The sequence below is a fragment of the Eschscholzia californica genome, unplaced genomic scaffold (genome assembly GCF_041429995.1).
Source record: "Eschscholzia californica isolate CP2 unplaced genomic scaffold, dmEscCali1.0.p SCAF_4, whole genome shotgun sequence".
NCBI lineage: Eukaryota > Viridiplantae > Streptophyta > Magnoliopsida > Ranunculales > Papaveraceae > Eschscholzia > Eschscholzia californica.
The window spans coordinates 22,060,406-22,081,437 of record NW_028238461.1 but is presented as its reverse complement, the minus strand read 5'-3'; the positions used below and the strand labels follow the sequence as shown (position 1 = coordinate 22,081,437).

The 21,032-nt window shown below is 39.5% G+C and overlaps 1 protein-coding gene and 1 long non-coding RNA gene across 2 annotated transcripts; both read left to right on the top strand.

Annotated features, from left to right (window-relative positions):
• Positions 1-184: 184 nt before the first annotated feature.
• LOC147543662 (tRNA (5-methylaminomethyl-2-thiouridylate)-methyltransferase) lies at positions 185-20,855 on the top strand. Its single transcript, XM_086635160.1, has 12 exons — positions 185-817; positions 8,051-8,132; positions 13,812-14,299; positions 15,047-15,121; positions 15,631-15,684; positions 15,840-15,918; positions 16,036-16,160; positions 16,549-16,632; positions 17,883-17,966; positions 19,078-19,229; positions 19,469-19,619; positions 20,339-20,855. The coding sequence occupies exons 3-12, from the start codon at positions 13,955-13,957 to the stop codon at positions 20,798-20,800; spliced, it is 1,611 nt and encodes a 536-aa protein (XP_086491286.1). The 5' UTR covers positions 185-817; positions 8,051-8,132; positions 13,812-13,954; the 3' UTR covers positions 20,801-20,855.
• LOC147543663 (uncharacterized) lies at positions 1,222-3,077 on the top strand. The gene is made up of 3 exons (XR_015223042.1): positions 1,222-1,565; positions 1,650-1,765; positions 2,958-3,077. It is a non-coding gene; the product is annotated as an uncharacterized LOC147543663 (long non-coding RNA).
• Positions 20,856-21,032: the final 177 nt, after the last annotated feature.

Below are 21,032 nucleotides of genomic sequence, written 5' to 3'. Positions count from 1 at the left end.
TACGGCTATTCGTTTGGGAACTCAGTTGAAGCATTTTACCTTTTTATGAAGTTTCAAGTCTTTATCAGTGACCAACTCACCATTTGGCCTTCATAAGTGTTCGGCATTTTGTTTTGGCCCTCAAGGGCCAAAAGTATTTCTACTCTTGCCACTCTATCATATCTCACCTTGTTCTCATCTCCCTCTCCACCTTACTAACTTTTTTGTCCAAGGCCGTCACTCGGCTAAAGTTTTCCAGCAACCATTAAATTAGTTTTTTTTTTCTTCCTCTTTTTTCATCTCTCTTCTACTTCTCGCTACCCTCTCTATCTTGTCTTTCTCCTAGGAAGGAGAAGAGTCCTTGTTGGAAAAGTAGTCTGATTCCTGAAGAGAATTCTGTGTTTGGAAAAGTCTTCTTCTTGATTTGAAACCAGACGAGATCTGGTTTTGTCTAACCTCCAGCAAAGGGACACCCCTTTATGTCGCAGAAGAGAGTGTAGAGAGCGAAGAAGAACAAATCTAAATTTTTTTGAAATCCTTTGTCTAATTCTAGTTCGTTATGATTTCGCTCAAACATATGATTTTATTTTAACATTAGTTTTAGTTCGACTGATTCCTTTACCCTTCGGTTTTTCTCTTGGAGGGACTTGAAAGTGAAAAGCCATCAAATAGCTTGACATTATGGATGGAAATCCCTACTTAAATATTGCTTTAAGAAAGTTGATACTCAAGAGATTACTAATCAAATGCCTTGAAAGTGAAAAGCCAGCAACTAATTTGATGTTACATGAATTCTCTAGAAAATTTATTCTTCGAAGATTTTTCTTCATTCCTTAAAGTGCGGCTTTTTAGTCTTTTAGAAAGTGACTTTTTGGAAATCATCCTTGTTTTTTTTTTTTTTTTTTTTTTTGAGTAAGATCAAAATGCCATTAATAATCATTGTTCCAATTACAGGGGGTAAAAGTAAATGAAGGAACAAAAAAATTAACCACAGGGTGCAAGACAGCAATAACCCATTAAGCAGGGACTGAAGTGAGAGCTGCCAAGTCGTGTGCTGCTTTATTGGCACTTCCTCTGCAGCACGTGTAGGTGATGATAAATCCAAAAGCGTAGCCACGTAATTCGTGAAACAGTTGGATCAAATGCCAGGGAACCGTTGAATTTGGATCAACCAAAATCTCCCATAAAACCCTACAATCCATTTCCAATATAAACTCCCTAAATCCTAAAAGCTCAGCCGTTTCTAAACCTAAAACTACTCCTTTTAGTTCGCTGTGTAGAGGAGATGAAGGCACGAAGGTGGATGTTGACGAGAAGATGGTATTTCCTGACGAATCTCTCACCACCGCCGCTGCCGAAGCTTTATCATCCCTAAAAGATCCATCGATATTTATTTTTATTTCCCCCTGAGGAGGAGGAGACCACTCTTCTACCTGAAAATGATAAGAAGTGTTAGAAGGAGATAAATCAGTAAATTTAAGTAAAGAATTGAGAGAGATTTTTGTGTTGATCCAACATCGAATCAAATCGATGGGTTTATTTTCAAAGATGACCGAGTTTCTACTCTTCCACCATTCCCAAAGAAGGTAACAGTATATGTATAATAGCTCGTCCTCATGTTGATTTTTTCTCAGCAAAGATTTAATGATTTCAATCGGACCTCCTTGTAGGTTTTGAAGGTCAGTAATCCCTGTTGTGTTTACTAGATCTCTGAATTTTTGACAAGTCCCAAAAAGATGCCTAATGTCTTCCAGATCACCCGATCCGCATATGATACAATCTTGAGGTAAGTCTGTTCTTCGTTTACCAATATTATATCTAGTACCGAACCCATCATGTAGTAATGTCCAAATGAATAGCATGATGTTTGGGTTCACGAAAGATCTTTTCCATAATAACTTCCAGGGAATAGTATCAGTAGCATCTGAATAAGGTGGTAATTTCTTGATTTCTTTATATTATGACTTCAGATTAAATTTACCACTTTCTGTTTGAGTCCATATGAGTTTATCTACTGAGAAACTGTCATTTATATGTATGTTGAGGATTGCTTCGACTGTAGTGGTTTCAAAATATTCCAATATCAACTGTTGATTCCATCTTTTGGGGTTATTTAGTAGTAGATCAGACACCCAAAAAATATTAGATGATAGTGGGTTTCTGATAATCGGTTTAATATCTTCTAGATTTGGAATCCATGGATCAAAGCATATTTTAATAGAAGACCCATCTCCAACCAGCAAAATACAATTTTTTCTCATTATATTTCTTGTGGTTGTTATTGCTGACCATAGTGGAGATGATGAATATTTTCTTGGAGAAGTCCAGAAATCATCCTCTCTGAAGTATTTTGCCTTAATGATTTTAACCCACATTGCTTGCGGATTAGTAAGTAATCTCCATGTTAATTTTCCAATAAGGGCTTCATTAACCTCTCTTAATGATCGAATACCAAGTCCCCCATTCTCTTTTGGAGAAGAAATCAAGCCCTATTTCAAAAAATGCATTTTATGTTCAGACTCAATTTGTCCCCACCAAAAATTACGTTGTTGCCTCTCTAACTGTTGAATTATGCCTTGTGGTATGATTTGGTAGCTGAAAGGATACGTACAGTAAGAGTTTAAGACTGACTTGATAAGAACTGTTCTCCAAATGAAAACTGTACTTCATGTGGCCGAATAGGGCATACTATTAAGTTCTGCCCGGTTCTTATGCCTTACCGTGACCTTTTGAAACTTAATATCTCTGATATTCATATAGAAATGGTTCTGCAAGTGTTAGAACCTAAATATTAAGAGACTTTTAAAGTCCCTTTTTCTCTTCGTGGACAATCGAGGGAAATGGAATCACTGGTTATAGAATCAAGAACAAAAGTCAAAGATATACAGACTGACAACGTGTTTGTCAACCCAGAATTCGACCATTTAAAACATTCCTTGACTACTAACTTTGGTGATCTTCTATCTACATTAACTCAGGTGAAAAGATCAAAAGTAACAAAAGGCACAGAAGCGGCTTCTCACAACACCACTTTGGGAAACAATTGTTTTGAGGAACGCAATTACGTCCACAAAAGAGATCTTGCATCCACATCCCAGATAGATACACCAGAAAACAGAACAAGAAAAAGTTTCAAACGGACAGAACGTGGTAGTACAACAAGCAATACAAGTATGGAGGCAACGGCAGCCCAAATGCCGATAGAACTATGAGTTGTTTCGCCTGGAATTGTCGAGGACTAGGGAACACCCCGACAAAAGTAACACTGTCTCAGTTCCTGGCTTCAATTCATCCGGATATTATTTTCCTCTCAGAAATTCGTTTAAATTCTTTTGAATCTGAATTTTTGACAAGTCCCAAAAAGATGCCTAATGTCTTCCAGATCACCCGATCCGCATATGATACAATCTTGAGGTATGTCTGTTCTTCGTTTACCAATATTATATCTAGTAGCTAACCCATCATGTAGTAATTTCCAAATGAATAGCATGATGTTTGGGTTCACGAAAGATCTTTTTCCATAATAACTTCCAAGGAATAGTATCAGTAGCATCTGAATAAGGTGGTAATTTCTTGATTTCTTTATAGTATGACTTCAGATTAAATTTACCACTTTCTGTTTGAGTCCATATGAGTTTATCTACTGAGAAACTGTCATTTATATGTATGTTGAGGATTGCTTCGACTGTAGTGGTTTCAATATATTCCAATATCAACTGTTGATTCCATCTTTTAGGGTTATTTAGTAGTAGATCAGACACCCAAAAAATATTAGATGATAGTGGGTTTCTGATAATCGGTTTATTATCTTCTAGATTTGGAATCCATGGATCAAAGCATATTTTAATAGAAGACCCATCTCCAACCAGCCAAATACTATTTTTTTCTCATCATATTTCTTGTGGTTGTTATTGCTGACCATAGTGGAGATGATGAATATTTTCTTGGAGAAGTCCAGAAATCATCCTCTCTGAAGTATTTTGCCTTAATGATTTTGACCCACATTGCTTGCGGATTAGTAAGTAATCTCCATGTTAATTTTCCAATAAGGGCTTCATTAACCTTTCTTAATGATCGAATACCAAGTCCCCCATTCTCTTTTGGAGAAGAAATCAAGTCCCATTTCAAAAAATGCATTTTATGTTCAGACTCAATTTGTCCCCACCAAAAATTACGTTGTTGCCTCTCTAACTGTTGAATTATGCCTTGTGGTATGATTTGGTAGCTGAAAGGATACGTACAGTAAGAGTTTAAGACTAACTTGATAAGAACTGTTCTCCCTGCTTGTGATGTGAACCTTTGTTTCCAACCCGATAATGCTGATTTGAATTTATCTAATAGCCATTTATGACTTTTTATTCTATTTCGTGGTTTGAGTAACATTGCCCCCAGGTATTTTGCTTCATCCGTCATTTTTGGTGCTTGAAGAAGGGATTGAAAGAGATCTTGCATTGGATACGGAACACCTGTGCTGAAAAACAAGGAGGATTTAGTGTAATTCACTGATTGACCAGAAAATTGTTCATATTTTAACATTATATCTTTTACTGCCTCTAGATTATTCTTTGTACAATCGCCGAAAAATATTAAATCGTCGGCGAATAGGAGGTGAAAAATGCTAGGGCTGGCAGTATTAACTCTGTAACCTGTAAACTGGTTTTGAGATTCATAATGAGAAATGAAGAGGGAGAGTTCTTGTGAGGTTAGGATGAAAAGGTAAGGGGATAAAGGACACCCCTGCCTTAGGCCTCTAGTGGTCTGAAAGTTACCAACTAATTGACCATTAATTTTAATGTTAAAGGTCGGAGTTTGAACACAGGAAAGAATCAAATTCAAAAAGTGGTCTCGAAAACCCGTGGCCTTCAGGACTTTTTCAAGGAAAGTCCAATCCACTCTATCGTACGCCTTCGCCATATCCATCTTAAGGCAGAAGGCGCCTTCCTTAGATTTCGATTTTTTCATAGAGTGTAGTAACTCTTAGGTAATAACAATGTTGTCTAGGATTTGACGCTCTGGTACAAAAGCATTTTGAGTCCAAGAAATGTTATTTTCTAAATGAGGTCGGATTCTATTCGCCACTAGTTTAGTGATGAATTTGTATAAAGTGTCACACAAGGAAATTGGTCTATAATCTGAGGCGAAACTCGGATTCCTACATTTGGGAATTAAAGCAATTGTTGTAAGATATAGAGAAGGAGGGATACAACCTGATTGGAAAATTTGCTTGATGAAATCGACCAGATCCTGACCGATGGTGTCCAAATTATGTTGGAAGAAAAAACAGGGTAACCCATTAGGTCCCGGACTTTTAATTGCGCCCATATTCATTACAACCTCTTCAATCTCATCATATGTCGGAATTCTTGAGATGTCGTCGAGAGTATCTTCCGATAAAACCTTGAATGCATTAATAACCTCAGTTGGTGGTGGGCTCACATTGCACGAGGTGAACAAATTCTAAAAATAGTTAATTAATTGAATTGGCAATAGAATCCTGATCTACTAATTGATCTCCTGAAGGAGTGTTGATATTTTGAATTCTGTTTTTGAATCTTCTCTGGGTCATTGCCGAATGAAAGGCTTTTGTATTTTTGTCCCCGTTATGAGTCCAATTTGATTTTGCTATTTGCTCCGCTTTAGATCTCTGTAATTCCTCAAGATTAATTATTTCCTCTTGTATCTCACTCTCCACCCTTAGTAATGAGTCAGTCGACTGAAGTTTTTGGAGATCTAGGAGTCTTTTTCGAAGTATTTTGAGTCTGTTTTTTAATAAGTGAAAAGTGGTTTTACTCCATCCGTGAATCTTCTCCATTACTTCTGTGATTTTATTAAAAAAAGATCTTTCGCTATTTGTCCAAGAATATTTGAAGACTTCCTCATATTAACTGTTTTTCGTCCAAAATACTTCAAATTTAGATGATGTTGTAATTTTCGGTCCTTGAGTTTTGAATTTTAGTAGATTCGGAGCGTGAACGCTGTTGTAACGAGGAAGATGAAAAAAGCCCGCTTCTGGGAATTCTAATAGCCAGGAAGTGGTACAAAGGACTCTGTCCAGACGTTGTTAGATGATGATGCGCCTGGCTATTCGTCCAAGTAAATCCTGGACCATTAAATCCGATGTCAATTAGCCCCGCGTTGTTGATGAAGGATTGGAACTGAGATAAAAAGGGAATATTATTAGTACCTCCCCATTTTTCACTAGGGGAGTTTAAGGCATTTAAGTCCCCATTACAGCAGATTGGGTCGCACTAGAATTAATAAGTAAAATAATAGAATTCCAAAAAGAATTTCTATCTTGAATTCTGGGGGGACCATAGATACATAATAGGTCCCAACTATGGCTAGTATGAACCATTGTAATTGTTGTGTGAATTAGATTTGCCGAACTAGAAATTATATTTATATTAATATTATTGGACCATCCTAACAATAGTCCTCCACTACGACCTATTGGAGGGACAACATAAGAGTTAACTAAACCATAAATATGAAGACAAGAAGCGAAACAGTAGAATTTAAACGAGTTTCTGAGAGGAAAATAATATCCGGATGAATTGAAGCCAGGAGCTGAGACAGTGTTACTTTTGTCGGGGTGTTCCCTAGTCCCCGACAATTCCAGGCGAAACAACTCATAGTTCCATCGGCATTTGGGCTGCCGTTGCCTCCATACTTGTATTGCTTGTTAAACTACCACGTTCTGTCCGTTTGAAACTTTTTCTTGTTCTGTTTTCTGGTGTATCTATCTGGGATGTGGATGCAAGATCTCTTTTGTGGACGTAATTGCGTTCCTCAAAACAATTGTTTCCCAAAGTGGTGTTGTGAGTTGCCGCTTCTGTGCCTTTTGTTACTTTTGATCTTTTCACCTGAGTTAATGTAGATAGAAGATCCCCAAAGTTAGTAGTCAAGGAATGTTTTAAATGGTCGAATTCTGGGTTGACAAACACGTTGTCAGTCTGTATATCCTTGACTTTTGTTCTTGATTCTATAACCAGTGATTCCATTTCCCTCGATTGTCCATGAAGAGAAAAAGGGACTTTAAAAGTCTCTTTATATTTAGGTTCTAACACTTGCAGAACCATTTCTATATGAATATCAGAGATATTAAGTTTCAAAAGGTCACGGTAAGGCATATGAACCGGGCAGAACTTAATAGTATGCCCTATTGGGCCACATGAAGTAAAAAATCGTGGAAGTTTTTCTATACGCAGTTCCACTAAAATAAGTTTATTATTAGACAATTTCAAGTAAACATGTGGGCGAAGAGGTTTTGTTATGTCGTATTCCACTTTTACTCTTCCGTATGCACTCCATTTGAGGGCATCTTCCCTTGTACTTGGATCATAAGTCCCCAACATTCCCGCCAGACGGTTGACTGCTGTTGAATTAAGGTGTCCTAGAGGAATCCCATGAAATTGGGTCCAGAACCAAGCCTTATCAAAAACGTGATCTTTTGGAGCAAGATCGTTACAACATCTCTGTATCAATACTAGTTCTTCATTCAAGACCCATGGAGAACTCTCCATTGCAATGTCCAGTTCCCACGCAGTCGCAAACTTTATTACAAAGACGTTGTCAGAAACATCCGTTAAAGCAAATTTATTTGGTCCATGTAATACTTTTGATGTTCGTTGGAGAGCTTGACCAATGTCAATGTGTTTTGAACTTTGAAACCAAAGAACCCCACATTTTATTATTTCATCAATTGTCGGGCAAAGATCTTCGCCATCCATCATCATCGGAGGAATTTCCTCCGTAGTTAGGGCTGCGAATTGTTCGATGAAATGCTGATCTGCTGTTACCATTGTGAAATTTGTAGTTTTTGAGAGATTAAATGATTACTAGGATGATCGAAATTGATGAGAAGACACTGAATCTCGTTAATGAAGACCCCTAAAGGGAACCAAAAGAGTATATAAAACAAAACGAAAAGATGAAACAAAGTGACTTTTCACCCTGAAACCGCCAGAAATCGCTATAACCAACTGAAAATAACCGTTTAGCCACCAAAAGTGGTGGTGCTGATGATAAGATAACTGTCACCGCTCCAGAGCCCTTTTTTCAGAATTTGTAGTTTTTCAGAAATCATCCTTGTTGTTAGTTAGTTACCTTCTGGTAGATGTTCCTCAAGTTAGTTCAGTTGTTGTGGGTTGAAAGTAGGGGTGGGAATTTTGCCCATGAGCCCGAACCCGCCCACGGGCACCCGAGCCCAACGATGACCATGGACGCCCGCGCCCGTCTCGGGCACAACCCGCCCAGCCCGCCAAATTTTAGTGGTCGGGCATGGGTTAAAACCTCTACCCGCGCACCCGCCCATGCCCGCACCCACTTAACCTCACCCAATGATAACCAACCAAATTACAGCAACTTTATGGGTTGATGAAGCCCCAACTGTCTATGTTGCTAGGCTTAGTTGAGATGGTAAACAATATGCTTAAGGGAAATCACACGAACCTAATATATTGCTTTGCAATGGCCCAAGAGAATTCTTAGTAGAATACTGAAGTAGTCTTTGGCTTTGAGGAACAAAGAGTGGGGTAAGTTTATATTATATCTCATGAGAATTCTTCATTAGTTTTCAATGTGAGATTAAATTCCTAAAAGGAACAACACAAATAACGTCTAGTTTTAATCTCACATTGTCTCTTTAGAATCAGGAAAGGTGTTTCCAGATTCTATAAAAAAGAAAAAGAAAAAGTGATTTTTTTTTTCAAGTCATGATATTACCCGCTACCCGCCCACCCATACCGGAATTACCCGAACTTCTTAATGGGCTTGGGCGGGTAATGAGCAAGGCGAATTTCAAAATTACCCGCCCAATTAACCCGCTTACCCTAATAGCCATTGAAATTTTGTGCCCGCCCCGCCCAGCCTGATGCTTCAAGTGCCCATGTGTCACGGCCTTTTTGTCCCGTTAGGTCGACCCGGCATATTATGCTCAAAGACACGGGTCGATAGTGCGGAATATCATATCCTAACGTGCCGTGCGGCGTCATGTACTCCCTCCTAGTACATAACCAGCCTTCCCGAACATATTCGGAGCATCTTGACTATCAAGTCATCTTGGTTCCCAACCAATAATGCGGCATGACACCAACGTGTCCCAACCTACGAGCATAGCTCGAGCCGTCCCGTATAACGCTTCCTTGAGTCATAGACTCTCGCCCACTATAAAGGATACCAACAAATGTGCGGAGCACACCAAGCCGCATATGCGGATCTTGCCATCTAGTCTCAAGCATCCGACACCTTATCATCTCGGCTTACCATCCGGACATTGGGCATAGGAGCATCCATCTCTAATAAGCTACCTCATGCCCAACATAGCACATCAAGGCTTGACCCCTTGAATAGCTCAATCCTCCTTATGGAATATGCTAGCACGACGCACGCCTCGCCATGGCATGAGAACATGCAACACACCTTCCTAAGGAACCCGCAGTAACCTATCTCCAGGTACTGTCCCGAGCCATTTCCTATGACAAGGGAACCCGTGCAATATGCTTCTCTCGCATACGCTAGGCCGGCCTCATGGGTTGCGCCACGAGGATGCTCACTTTCGTGCATACCATGCTAAGATGGGCGAGCTCCCATCCACGAGGTCTTGACATATGCTGGATGCATATGAGGAAGGGAGACCACCCCCTCCTAAGGTGAAAACTTCTTGTTTTGCCTATTTCCACAAGAAAACATCAATCCTTTTAACCAGGCATACTCTCGTCCAAATGACCCTTCGTATCCTTGACAAAGTCTTGAATGCCACGGATGTCCCCGTGCATGGCCTAAGGAAGCTTGCTGGCACTCTTGCCCTACTTCGACCTCGTATTCGGCCCTACGGCCTATATGCTCGTACGTGCTCTCCTAGCACTCGTCACGTCATATGCATGCTCAACAATATGCACATGACATACTCCCATACTTGTAATGTCGACGTCCTCGTCGACTAAGTTTGGAGTACTTCAATCTTCTGCCTCCACTCCGATGCTACCACTGCACCTTCATGCCTTCGGCAGACCGCACCTCCGTGCGAACTCAATTACGCAGTCTCGTCGCGCAGGTTCCCCCTCCTGGTTAACTCAATCTTCTGCAATGCATCCTCCGATGCTTTAGGATAATGGTCTTCTCTACCATTCATCCATGCTCAATGTCGCCCTCTGGCCTCAAGTGTCGGCTCCCCCTCTGGTTCGCCTCTCCGTTGCAGCCTCCGCCGCTCCTCGAACTCAGGTACCTCACCTCCTCGGCTTCACCTCGAGTTAGCATCTCGATTGTCACCTTACGCCTCTGCTTTCGTGACCAATCTTGCCATGCGTATCGCAGTAAACTGCGACACAACTCATCACCCTGGTACCTCAGCAACCGTTGCCTTCACCCGAGTTAGCATCTCGACGCCACTGCGTCTTGCCATGTGCCTGCAATGTTGCCATCGCAAAGCAACTCGTCTTCAATGTCACTCACCTCTAGATCAGACCCTATGTACCCATGTACTCCACGTTCTGACTCCTTGGTTTGCTTGTTCATTGAGACCCTCGTTTCGACCTCTGTCCCCAACATCAAGTGCACTCTAGTACCTAAGTATCACTACTTGCACCCTTGAGTGTATGTCACTTGAACTCTTCGCAATGTCGCCCTTTCTCTTGACGACCCTTGCCTCGATTGTGCCTCTGCACCTGCACCTCCGTGCAACTCAAACAAGCCTCTGCTTGTGCGCCTCCGCGCTTGCGCCCCGTGCGCTCGGCATCCTCCATGCCATCCCTTCCTCGGGAAATTATCGTGTTGCCTTCGATGTCCACTAAACGAGCACGGTAGTTTCTCTCCGCGAGAACTACATGGTACCAAACCATCCACCATTGGCATACTCTTGGGAACGTCCTCTTGACTACATCCAGACACACACTTGCCATTTAATCATTGGCGATGCTCTTTAACCCGAGCATCTTGGTAGGCTCGTGTCCCTCTTGAACACATCCGAACGTACCACCGCATAAGTTCCAACACATCTCATGCAGTACCATACGGCTTACAACTCGAACTCAAACTCGACGTTGCCATATATCTCTGACGATCTGAACTTGGTTCCAACTATCACCAGAATTGGACGATGCTTAATGTCACCACGACACACCATCCTGAAATCCCAAACGTGAGCTGATCTCTTCTCAGTCACCACGTACTCATTGCACACTGTAGGCTTGAACTCGGTTCCAACTTACCTCCAATGCATAACTCAAACATGGGCCGATCCACTTCAGATACAACGACCCTCATATTACTTGACGGCTTGAACTCGGTTCCAACTACCATCAGTACTTCACTTGGTCTCGTGAATCTGTCTCCATAGACTTCACACCAATATGTCCATAAGCTTCAATGTTGGTTTCGGCTTATAGCACTCATGCGACATACCTCACACAACTGTGCTAGCATATCCATGTCTCATCTCAAGTGAGTCCATTCTCTTTGGAACTCAAATGCGCTTACAATGCTCCGTGCCGAACTCTATCGTGCACCATACCACATAAGCACAACTTGATCTAGCACCAACTTGCCCAACGATGTACTCTGTCCATCTATCTTACTCTTGACCCCTGTCTTCTGTAAGTAGCTTGAACTCGCAACATCACAAGTCACTCGATGCTACCTTCGGCTTAAGCATAAGAGAGTATCCTTCAACACCTTGTTGCCATACCCTGCTCTAACGCTCAAGTATCACTTGGATCAACATAGCTTCACTCTTGGATGTTAATCCAACAAGCTTACTCAGACTAGCTTACCACAAGCTCTCAGCCTGACTCTACTTGCCATCTTGGTAAGCTTCTATACTAAGCATGTTGTCCACTCCAAGGACTCTAACATATGATGTACCCAATGCGCACCAAATCGTACTGAGCATTACTACACTAAGCTCGCACACGACTCACCGTGCCATTCTCGGTTCATCCCATCTCTGCACTTGTCCTTACCTCTAAAGGACTCAACATATATGGTACCTTCTTGCGCACCAAGTCACACTGAACTCCTGCCACTGAGCTTGCACATGACTTCTTGTGTCAATACGGTTCCATCTCATATCTCGCATATGTCCTTCCTGCTCAAAGGAACATAGACCCAAGTATAGCTACCACCGTAGCATCCGGGCACACGGCCTATTCCTTCCGTCGGAACTCTCGTCGCCTTATGCACCATGCATCCCTCGACAAGGTCCCCTTCTAGCATCATAGCTTCAGAGACCATATCATCTTGAATGCATCTCACTCTGAAAGCCTTCTCTTGGAATCATGCTCTCAACGCAGCTCTTCATACACACTCCAGTATACCATATACCATAGTGGGAGAATCACTAAGCTCTTCGTCACACTCGTCGAGCATAGATACCAACTCTTGCACCTGCCGTCCAGGCTCTAGAAGTATGCTTCCAAACATACCACATGTTCTTAGGCATATCTTCGTGCTTGTCTCCTCAAGCTCCCAAAACACATCCATTTGCCACTATCACTAGGCTCTTGGAACATATCTCGTAAGCTATTGAGCTCTAAGTCCATCCATCACAAGGACCAGAGCAACATACACCTTTGCCTATCCCATAGGCTACAATATCAATTGTCGAATGGGATCAAAGCATAATATTCTTCTTGCCTATCCCGAGGCTCTGATCACAATTCTCATATGGGATCAGAGCACCATAATCTATAGCCTGATATCCAGGCTCTGATACCAATTGTCAAATAGGTATCAGAGGGTAATATATCTTTAGCCTTTCGTCTAGGCTCTGATACCAATTGTCACGGCCTTTTTGTCCCGTTAGGTCGACCCGACATATTATGCTCAAAGACACGGGTCGATAGTGCGGAATATCATATCCTAACGTGCCGTGCGGCGTCATGTACTCCCTCCTAGTACATAACCAGCCTTCCCGAACATATTCGGAGCATCTCGACTATCAAGTCATCTTGGTTCCCAACCAATAATGCGGCATGACACCAACGTGTCCCAACCTACGAGCATAGCTCGAGCCGTCCCGTATAACGCTTCCTTGAGTCATAGACTCTCGCCCACTATAAAGGATACCAACATATGTGCGGAGCACACCAAGCCGCATATGCGGATCTTGCCATCTAGTCTCAAGCATCCGGCACCTTATCATCTCGGCTTACCATCCGGACATTGGGCATAGGAGCATCCATCTCTAATAAGCTACCTCATGCCCAACATAGCACATCAAGGCTTGGCCCCTTGAATAGCTCAATCCTCCTTATGGAATATGCTAGCACGACGCACGCCTCGCCATGGCATGAGAACATGCAACACACCTTCCTAAGGAACCCGCAGTAACCTATCTCCAGGTACTGTCCCGAGCCATTTCCTATGACAAGGGAACCCGTGCAATATGCTTCTCTCGCATACGCTAGGCCGGCCTCATGGGTTGCGCCACGAGGATGCTCACTTTCGTGCATACCATGCTAAGATGGGCGAGCTCCCATCCACGAGGTCTTGACATATGCTGGATGCATATGAGGAAGGGAGACCACCCCCTCCTAAGGTGAAAACTTCTTGTTTTGCCTATTTCCACAAGAAAACATCAATCCTTTTAACCAGGCATACTCTCGTCCAAATGACCCTTCGTATCCTTGACAAAGTCTTGAATGCCACGGATGTCCCCGTGCATGGCCTAAGGAAGCTTGCTGGCACTCTTGCCCTACTTCGACCTCGTATTCGGCCCTACGGCCTATATGCTCGTACGTGCTCTCCTAGCACTCGTCACGTCATATGCATGCTCAACAATATGCACGTGACACATGGACGTCCATACCCGCTTAATTCCCACCCTTAGTTGAAAGTCTAAGTAGTAGGAAATTGGGGGGTTGGGGCGGAAAGAAGAATTTATTCAAGAAATCTCGTTAACATATTATGACATCATTCGTTCGTCCTCCTTATCTTTCGCTCATCCCGTCAGTAACAAGCATCAAAACCTCTTACTACAATGGCAGCTCTGCCTCGTCTAAACCTATTCTTTCTCCAAAACCCTAATAATCTCAGATACTATTGTAGTTCCTTTTCACTTTTCTCTCTCAAGAAATCTCACTTATCCTTAAACCCTAGAAAATTCGTCAGGTCTTACTCGATTTCATCCGCAGAGTCACAAATTTCTCTTACTTCCAGCTTCAGCAATGACGAATTGGAACCCTATATTTCATGTTCAATGCCCGGAAAAAGATTCAAAATTGCAGTTCTTCTCAGCGGAGGTGTTGATAGTAGCGTTGCTCTTCGTCTTCTCCATCATGCCGGCCATTCCTGCACAGCTTTTTACCTCAAAATCTGGTTTCAAGTACTTATCTTTATTTTCAGTTATTAAACATTTATCATGAAAATTGAAGTAGGGTTTAGATTGTAGCCAATTTGAATGTCATTTAGGAACTTGTATTAATGAATAAGTGTTTTATTCTGGATTAGGTTCAAGAAAGAAATGATTTTTATGAAAAAAGTTGAAATTTGTAGGAAACATAATGTCCTTATTCGCGGGTATTCAGGTTATATGATCAACAACAATTGGATTGCACAAAAAAAAGAAAAATTTAGGAAGTTCACTTTTTCTTGTTGTTTGGATATGAAATATGCCGCCTATGTGAAGCTAGACTAACCATATTGATTCCGCGTTATAGCTTGTAGAGGTCTAGATAGAATCTGAAATGAGATGGTTCAGATTGGCAATGGATGAACATTTTGAAGCTAGTTGTAGCCAATTGGATGGTTTATTGGATATATTTATTATGTGCGATTAACCAAGCGTCATTTTGCTTTAGTATTTATTGCGGCTACATGGTTTTTAATCTCATCACTTTGACTTGTAATGCAAGTTATTTGAGTTACATATCTGAACTAAAAGATTACCGACTTCAATTACTACCAAATGACAATGTAAACAAGAAGTTTGATAGTGAAATAGACAATGTAGAGGGCGCAAGTTGAAATGAAGAAGAACCCAAATCATATTAAACATCATGTTTGTTTGCTTACTTTATTTGCTTCTTTGCACTTTTAATAGTAAACTAACTGATGATACTTGACCATGAAGGAAGATTATGAAAACTTTTGGTCAGCATGCCCTTGGGATGAAGATTTGAAGTACGCGGAAGCTGTTTGTAAGCAGGTCATATTTTTTCACTGATGCTGTTTCAGAATGTTACTACTTCTATATTTCTACTTCTTTCTATTTAGATCTTTATTTGTAAAATTTTCTGCCTACATCATACGTGGTAGTTTAATTCATACTTGGTAAACGATTTTTTATTTTTTTAGTGGAGCTTCAAATTTATTCTTGTAATACAATAAGTAAGAAAGTAGAAGGACTAAAGTTAATAATCTTGAATGTTCTGGTTTGTGTCAGTTCTAGAAAAGATTGTATACTGATCAGATTTGAGATTCAAAAGATGGTCATGATTTATTGACGAAATCCATTCAGATCTGCATGTTTTGTTTTTCTGCTGACTCGATATTTTCATATCTACATTTCATTAGGAATTTCAGCAAATTATATTTCTTCGAATAAAAATAAAATGAAAAAGAATTCTTGAGAGGTACTGAAATCAGATTGTCTTCCTTGGTATCTTCATGGGCATCAGAGAAATTATAGTTGAATTTCTCCTATTTGTTTTATAGGTTGGTGTACCTCTAGAAGTCGTGCATTTAACAGATGAATACTGGAAGGATGTGGTAATATACTTCTTCAATTCTACTTCCTGTAGATGCTAAAGTTTGAACACGAATCTCTTCATTGGTTCTTTTTGTTCTTCAATATGAATACCAGTGACACACCCAGGATTCGTTCTGTTGCCATTTGATGGAATATTATCATTTTAATGTTGCAGGTCTCCTTCATAATTGAGGAGTACCGATGTGGTCGAACTCCAAATCCAGATGTCCTTTGCAATACAAGGATCAAGTTCGGTATGTAGCTCAAATTTATGTTCAACGAGTATGAAATTCATATGTTTTTTTTTTTTTTTTTGTTGAGAAAGTATGAAGTTCATATGTTGTATCTGAGTTTTATTCTCAATGTTTCAGGTGCTTTCATGGATGCTATCAGCAATCTCGGATTCGATTATGTTGCTTCTGGACATTATGCACGAGTAGTTCACTCATCATATGAAGCAGATGAACCTTCTTTCCTAGAGTTATCGCAGGACATGGTACCTAAGCAATATGTTCACTTCTATACCAGCTTGCTTTCATATATGTGGTTTATACTTTATACGGTATTCAAATAATCCTCACGGCAGTAGTCTGTCGCTACTCGCTACTTCCTACTTCTCAGTCCAAGCTCATTTTATCCCTACCAATTGGAGTGGATCCACTCCTTGATTGTTTGCTACCGGAAGTTTGGCAAGCTGTTGATTAATTGGTGAAAAGTCGCAAATCCTCATTTCAAATTTTCTATCATAATGTTGCGTTAGAACTTAGAAGCTAAAGTTCTTTCCGAAAGCATTGATTTCTTGTTTTTTTTTTACATTTTATCGGTATGTTTATATATTTTAATCTTGAAAACTTCTATTAAGTTTAAGCAGCTTAAGTTTTCAGGTCAAGGATCAAACGTACTTTCTTTCTCATCTCTCACAGAACCAGCTTAAACAACTTCTTTTCCCTCTTGGATGTATCTCAAAGGTTAGATCAAGGGAGCTCCAGCATACTTATTTGACTATTTCATTTATTATTGATAAGTCCACTTTTATGGTCATGGAATAACTACTAAGTCATGTTTATAGTATGTTCGCTTGATAAGAAAAGAAGGTACATCATACATGACAGATATAAACAATGAAGTAAATTAGAAGAAAAGGAAGGAAAAATGATGTCAATACCTACTTTTACATATATTTAATTGGGTTTTACATGTAGTTGAAAAAAAAAATGTCTATTACATGGAATTCTATTGCTGATTTGGTAGGATGAAGTTTTTCCGAAGATGGAATTGCTCATTTTAAATATATTTCTCAAATGAATGTTTCAGCTGATGGAGTAAAAATTCCTAAGCTTGTAAATGATTGAAGATAGATTTAGGATTAACACCTGTTTTCTTTGAAAACCAACAAGAACGGTTTAAAATGTGAAATAAAAAGTAAAAGTAGATATATTTCAACTCTTTCCTTGCATCCGTGTAGGCGACCATGTTCTTGTGTGTAACTTTTAGACGAATAATTTTCTTCTTAGTCAAGCCAGACAATGGATCTAAATTTTTGGTTTTTGTTTGTCAAAATAGTCGATGAAAGTTTGATTTTGACAATTCATGAAACGGTCTTGAAGCTGAGTGCTTGGGGAAGTACTACGTTGTTTGACATACTTGTGTACTGCAGAGTCATCCTCACATTATTTCATTGTAACAAAAGGAATAAGATTGAAATCAAATTCTTTTAGCAGTTAGGTATTTGACCAAATCTACAATTTACTGGTAATTTTCTTTTCGACTTGGACTGTATTCCATTCTTAGAATCCCCTAGGGTATGATTGTCGCTTCAACTTATTACAGAATTGCTCGTTAACAACAATATTATATTCAGATGATTGCCAGTCTTGTAGCTCTTTCTTTATGCTGTTTTCACTCGTTGAAGAATTTGCGCCGTGCTTCTAATTTCTTATTGCCCATTTTCCCCAGGATTTCTAGAGTCTATGCAGTTGTTTAGGCCTTTAGGGTAACATATTTACAACTAGGCCATGATAATTCTTTCGGAATTTTTAGTTACCAGTAACGTTTGAAAACAAATAAATTTTAAGACATTTAACTCTATTTTACCTTTTTAGATAAATCGTTAACCTGTAATGTTTAAGTTTTTCTTTGTACTAAGTACTGAATATACTACTACCTTTTCTCATCCTAATATGCCAAGTTACATATCATTTCGTGCAATCTTTTGTAGGATGAAGTTCGCCGTCTGGCTGCGAAAATGGATCTTCGCAACCAAGATAGGAAGGACTCACAAGGAATTTGTTTTCTAGGAAAGGTAAAATTCCATTGCAATTTATTTAAATAGAGATTTCCCATTTTAAATAGTTCCTTGTGATGTTAAAAAAAATTATTCACCTGAAGATATAATTCTTGATCGAAACGTGATGTTATTTTAATAATGTTATTTTACTAACTTACTAATGTTATTTTAACATCATTTAAAGGTGATTTGATATCTTATTTAGTTACTTCATTAAATGTCCTAAACTTAAGTTGCCTAGGAAAAGCCTTTGTTTGCATTTGTAATAGATGAAAGAAGAATACATAAACAAGCTTTTGAGTAGTCTTTTCTTTTCTGCTGGGTTCCAATTATATATATGTTTTAAGGTTCACGCTTGTTATCTGTTAGTTCTAGTTGATTCCTGAGTTATTTTTACCCATTATCGCAATTGTACTTCTTATCTATGCATTTGTTGCGTAATTTCTAAACAAAGCAGTAGTTCTGTAGTTAACCCAAAACTTCCAGGTTCTATGGAGTATGGAATGCTCATAGGTTTCATCTTTAGTGATTGAAAGTTTAAGTAAGCAATCTTCATCTGTTTCCCTTTCCTTTTTACGTTGAAGCGCAAAGTATTATTAGTTTGGCGTCTTCATTTGCTTTTATCCCTTCAGAATACGATACACCATTTTCCACTTTTCTCATAGCGTTCACTTGCCTCTTTCTTTCCTTCATCCTTGTGTGTAGATACTTTGATTTCATTGTTATTAATTTAACTTCTGTGTTCTGGCTCAGTTTTTGAACAGTTTATATTTATATGTTCGTTTTGTATATGATTCCATGTTTGTAGTCTTTCTAGTTAAAACATTTTGCTTGTGGAATTGGTTCCATAGTTGCAGTTTGCTAGGTATCATATACTATTTAGTATTTACAACTTCATATGTGTTTCTTCTTATGATTTCTTTTTGGGTTTGTCTTTATCTCTATGTTTATCTCTATTTTCAAGTAGTTTCCTCTTTGAGAAAGAATGTCCCATCCGTTCTTCTATCATTTTGTATTAGTTAATTCCTCTTCTTTTTTGCATTGTTGGTTGTTATTACTCGTCTATTTCTGTTGGTTCAATTTTATTTGGTAGCTAAATGATATATCATTGTAAATATGGACATAGATAAAGTTCAGCGAGTTTGTAGCTAGACATATTGGAGAGTTGGAAGGAGTCTTACTTGAAGCCGAGACTGGTCATTTCCTTGGGAAACACCGTGGGTTTTGGTTCTACACAATTGGTCAGCGGCAAGGTCTACGCCTTCCTGGAGGGCCCTGGTATGTAGATCTCTCCTGGAAATACAATTATAATTCGGGTTTTTCCTATTCATGGATTTAGTGTTCACCAAAAGGGCGATATGGTTTAGATGGGTAGTTAGTAACTTTACGCACTAATATCAAATATTTCTTTTGTTTCGACTGAACACTATATTTTCTTGATTTTTTTTGTTTATTTTACCTTATTCTGTTGACTAACCAGGAAATATATCTCCATGGCAACACTTACTATTGTCCAGGTATGTAGTTGAAAAGGATGTAAAAAACAATGTAGTCTTTGTATCAAGAAACTATTTCTCATTCGACAAAAGAAGACGAAGATTTCGTGTTGGATCCCTGAAATGGCTCAATGGGTCACCTCCAGACCAGATTGACCAATTCCTATGCAAGGTAAGCTAATCTGAGTTCAACAGTCTGTTCGGCTTGTAATTAGGCATTATTGATCTGGACAATGTTTGAAGAAAGTAGAAACAAGACAAAATTAAAAATAAAAATAAAAAAAGTAAAAAATAAATAAGCTCCTTGGTTAGAAGTTAGAACTATACAACAGGCCACACCGATAGTCTGTTGATATACAGTGAAAATATGTACCCTAAACACTAAGTTTGTTAATATATGAATAGAATCTCTATCGATGTGATATGTTGCAACGACAAGTCTTCTGGGCTGCTAGCGACACTGTCAGCTTTGACCCTTCTGGACTTAAAAGCTTTAGAATGTATCATTCAGAGAGGTGCCTAATCCCTTATAAGAGGCACTGCACTTGGCTCCCACCAATATGGGATTGGTTTACAACAAACCCTCCCAAGAAGAGACTCTCGTGTTAATAACCTGTTATAAGATTGTGCGGACAAGCCTTCCGGGTTTCTAGCGGTATTATCCACTTCGGAACTTCAGGAACCGCTTTGGCACTTGAGTGCCTCACAACTTCAAATGTGTGACTAGGGAAAGATGTTTAATCCCTTGTAACTTGTAAGGGGCTTTACACTTTGTCGACCACCAACGTGGGATTGGTTTACAACGATTATGTTTAATAGGCAACTTGTTGTTATCTTTGGTTTTGAGAATCGTAAAATATTCATGTCAACTAATACATGAAAAATTATCAGGTACGACATGGTCCCAGCTTTTACAGTTGCAGTTTAACAATGGAACCGAGTGAAGATGGCAAAGGAGATGCTGCTATTGTCCAGTTATCAGAAGATGATCAAGGCTTGGCTGCTGGCCAATTTGCCGCATTCTACAGAGGAAAAACCTGCTTAGGTTCTGGCATAATTTTAGAATCATGGGATGATGAAGGGTTTCCTGTTTGTGCTAAAGCTCTAGAAATTGCAAAAATGGAAGACAAATCAAAACTAGGAAAACCCATTACAATAAAAACGAAACCAGAGTCTTCCTCGAAGAATTCTAAACTAGAGAACAGCGTTAGACTTCCTAAAGAATCTGCAAACCCTGAAACCCTTGTTAGAAATGGAATTGATTTATCTGAACAGAAATCTCAAAGTGTGTTATCTGGTTTCCCTCTAAATTGGTTGCACAAGGTTAGAGAGAAGATAATGGACATCTTCTAATTTTTTTCACTTGTAATTAAAAGTTATTAGAGAATGTAGCTTCATATTTTTGGCATACATTTGGATTGATTGTGCTCTGAGAGAGAGAGAGAGAGAGAGACATGGAAGTCCCTTATTCGATTTTCCATGAGGGTATGAGTCAAGATTAAAGAATAAGTAGCAACATCTGCCTTTGGCAGAGGAATAGAGAGAGACGGGTGGTCGAGATTATCATCAATAAGGGTATGAGTCA

What these genes read in the sequence shown, in the direction of transcription:
- LOC147543662 (XM_086635160.1), top strand. Translation starts at nt 13,955, where the DNA reads ATGGCAGCTCTGCCTCGTCTAAACCTATTCTTTCTCCAAAACCCTAAT. An exon ending in ACCTCAAAATCTGGTTTCAA is followed by an intron (nt 14,300 to 15,046) that starts GTACTTATCTTT and finishes TTGACCATGAAG; the next exon opens with GAAGATTATGAAAACTTTTG. An exon ending in GAATTTGTTTTCTAGGAAAG is followed by an intron (nt 17,967 to 19,077) that starts GTAAAATTCCAT and finishes ATATGGACATAG; the next exon opens with ATAAAGTTCAGCGAGTTTGT.